At 38.9% G+C, this 3,723-nt stretch overlaps 1 protein-coding gene across 11 annotated transcripts in view; it reads right to left on the bottom strand.

Moving 5' to 3' along the window:
• Nucleotides 1-3,723, bottom strand: part of ABLIM2 (actin binding LIM protein family member 2) — a 126,271-nt gene that overhangs the window by 72,349 nt on the left and 50,199 nt on the right. For all 11 annotated transcript variants that reach the window (XM_026034078.1, XM_026034077.1, XM_026034081.1 and 8 more), the window contains exon 4: nucleotides 11-126. In XM_026034078.1, coding sequence (XP_025889863.1) covers nucleotides 11-126 — 116 coding nt within the window. The remainder of the gene's footprint in view (nucleotides 1-10; nucleotides 127-3,723) is intronic.

Genomic DNA, 3,723 nt, shown 5'->3' with positions numbered 1-3,723 from the left:
TCTCACTTACTTCGCAAATTCTGTACTGGGAAAGTGCCACTGCTACTGGGAGGGGAAAGGGAACATTTCTGGCAGATGCATTCTTTGCCATTAAAAGTCACCCTGTCGCCTGCAGGAAAAGGCAACCTGCAACAGAGGAAACACAAAAGAATCAAGCTTACCTTCCCATGTCTTTCTTGAAATGAAATTCATTCCCATAGAGGAACCGATGGTTCTGAGTTCTTTTCCCCTACTCACTCAGTTCTCATTCACAAGTTTCATTCATATTGGAGGCTAAAATATYAAAGTGACATATCAAACAGGATATTGCAAACTTAGATATTAAAGTGACACAGGAAAAATAAGTGACAAAACCACAGTGAGTGCTCATGTCAAAAACTTTCTAAGAAACGTAGGAATGGTTGATCATGAATAGAATTAATTAACCAATTACAACAAAACCGGAACTGCAGGGAATAATAAGTACAGGCAAATATAATTGCTTTTACAATGGTAGGATTGGTAGGATGTTGCATGAGTGCATGACTTCTCTTAATTAAAAAGTCTTTTGAAAACACAACTGTGATCAGGACTTGATCCTCCTAGCTRTGATCGTATCAAAGTCCTTCTCATAATCTATTTGCTCAGAAAACAAACATCTGTGAGTGCTTGTAGGAGAAARTATATCCTAGTTATAAAAATGAAAGCATCTACATTAGTTGCTTGTTGTACTCAGCAGCTCTCCTTACACTTAATTRAAACCTTCCTTTTTTTAAAAATCAACTTCCCTAAAAGAAAAAGCTTTTCCCCATGAGCTTTACTGTCCAGGTACAGAAACTGCTGAGCTTTTTCTCTTTCTGAAAAGACCAGATGGAGAAATCACTTTATAATACAGGAAAGGATGGTGAGGAYTTAGAAACACATTTCACTTCACCCAAAGCTCATGTCAGAATAAATCCCAAGCAAGCTATCAAAATATAGCTTAAGTGGGGCATAACCATAATGCAGGCCTTCTGCCTTGTCGGGAATTCCAGCTGACCAKATTATTTCATTAGTGTTTCATTACAACTACAGGACATGTCCCCAAAATATTATCAAATCATGCTAAATGTGAGGTTGTCTTTTACATAAAAACTAYAAAGATACTTCTTGCTAAGCATATACCCCTTACTTTGCTCACCCAACCAGCTTTAGGGCGGTTTATTCTACATTCCCACTCCACAAGTGCTTCCTGAATAAGCAGACCCCAAGCGTTGCTAGCACAGATCGAACAGTCCTAAAATTCCACCAGTTTTGGAGAGGATTTTCTAGCACAAATTTCACTGATTAACCTGATACAGAACCTGGCAGCGCTGCCTCTAGCTTAGCAGCTGGGATGCTACGGAGCTCTGGTTGAGAACACATCTGCCCTGGCTTTGCGCAGGTCAGCAACAGAAACGTCTGTTTAACATTAAAAAAAAAATGGAAAAAAAGATCACATTTTCATGTTTTCTAGAATTAAACAATATGGATCCATCTGAAAAAGCACAAGCCAAGCAATTTTAAYACTTCCAGAACTGAGACAAAAACTGGTAACAGAGCTCCTACATGTTTTTAAGATACCCGGCCTTGATTTACAGATACCCAMATGTTTATTATGGGCTCTGATAATCTACTCCAAGCTACACCCACACAAAAGGAGTCACTTGCTGCATAGATACAGCCATAGAACTAACCCGCCAAACGACTACATTGAAATCTTTCATTCTTTGGGGCAGCAGCTTTCCCTGGGCAGTCCACAGTGCCATAATCCTCAAGGGGAACAAGACTGGAAATCAGCTACCCTGATGGGATCTTTCCTGAGACACAGTAACAGGGAGACACAGTAACAGTCCTGAGACACTGCCCTGTCAGTAACAGGGCAGGTTTCCTCTCAATTAACAATCCCAGAAAGAGTAAAATACTGGAAACCACGATTGCTTTGAAATAGTGTGACTATTTCAAACTGTGATTACAGAAAAATATAGTTTTATTATATTAGACTGAGCAGTCAAAGAAGGAATTAATATATTTTGTTGACTCAATGGTTTAGTTAAAAAAAGAAGTGAACAGGACACAAAGTGCATCTGAAACAAATGCAGCAAACAGTAAGTTAAGCACAGGAAGGGAAGGATGACTTTCAATTAGTTCAACTGTGCTATGCATTAGGCAATTTGAAAAAACACAGATTGATAAATGTAGAAGAAAGATAATTTACCTCCTACGACACACAGAGACAACACCTATAAAATATGCAGATGCTCACAGGCATCAGAACATTGGACCTGGTTTGGGGGTGAGGGAGCTGAGGTGGTGTGTAAGTATCCCATACAGTATTTGTTTTTTTTTTTCTGAACGTTTTATGACCACTGTGCCCATTTGCTAACAAAATAGGGGGCAATAATTTCACTTCTCTTAAGTTTTCCATGTCTGCAAAAAAGTTCTTGTTCTGGAGAAATAGGGAAGCCCTTCTTGGAAGTTGTCAGCAAGGTCCAGGCTTCAAAACTCATAAATGAATCTTGGCAAGTGCTTCACTATCTCACTGTTTGGGAACATAAAATTTGCACAAAACATATTTGCCAGTATTTCTGCAACCCTTGACTTCTCCCTTTCACAAGCATCTGGGTTCATGGATTTTGAAGCTACCAAGAGCAAAGGCACAACAGAAGSTGGTAACAGTCAATTAACAAGGTTTCAGTTTCTGAGCTCTTTAACTGGCAAGCAAGACTATATATAGCACTGTAGGTTAAGAAACAGTATATCCACTGCGGAATGTAATGACATCTCATAACTAGTTGCTAGATGCTACTCATGCTTGAAAAAATATGCAGTGTGATCTTCACAGTCAACTATTTCTTTTTTGTATGAAAATTAAGAGTCTCTTTAAAGTAGCTCTCTGAAATGACTTGCAAGGTTTTAATAGACCTGTACGATTTATCTACCTGTGAATTTTGTTTCATCCATCATCCTGGATTATTTGTAAACCTAGCAACAACACAGAAGCTGACCAACAAAATTATATGGTAAAACCTCAAATGGCCATCAGCCTAGTTCAGTGTAGCAGTGGGCTGACAAAACAGTAAGTCCTGGTCTCATCCTTCTCCGTGCTGTTCATCAGCTGCGGTCAGATCATTCGAGCTTTCCAGCTCTCTTTTCCAAAGATGAGGGACAACCTTCCRTTCTGCCTCTTGCTGAATAACCATATCGATATAAGAAAAATGAACATAAATATATTTACTTTAAAAGACAAAATGCCAAGAACACCCAATCCAATTTCACAATTTCTGCCTGAACATCCAGATGAAGATGACTGCTTAAGGAGGTTCGACAAGAAGTATCCAGCACTGTTTAAGTGGAAGCCAAATRCTTTTGAAAGACAGCAGCAAAGGAAAGTGAACAATTAAAATGTTTTAGTGGATAAGAAGTCTGATGTAGCTGCTCATTTCCAGAAAGAATTGCATTTTAACTTCTAGTTTTCCTGTATTGTCCTAATTTCTTAAGATACACATATACACAATCCTCTGGGCTTCTTTCTAGAAACAGCAGGGTTACACACAAGGCTAAATATTTTTTTCCTCCATACTTTTTTTCCATTTACAGATTCACAGATTCACAGAATATTTAAGGTTGGAAGGGACCTCTACAGATCATCTAGTCCAACCTTCCTGCTCAAGCARGCACACCTACAGCATGTGGCACAGGGTGGCATCCAGGCGGGTTTTGAAG

This window comes from Nothoprocta perdicaria, unplaced genomic scaffold (genome assembly GCF_003342845.1).
Source record: "Nothoprocta perdicaria isolate Ctin4 unplaced genomic scaffold, notPer1 scaffold_14, whole genome shotgun sequence".
NCBI classification, from domain to species: domain Eukaryota; kingdom Metazoa; phylum Chordata; class Aves; order Tinamiformes; family Tinamidae; genus Nothoprocta; species Nothoprocta perdicaria.
Note: the sequence above shows the minus strand (reverse complement) of the source record. Positions and strands in the feature narration are given on the sequence as shown.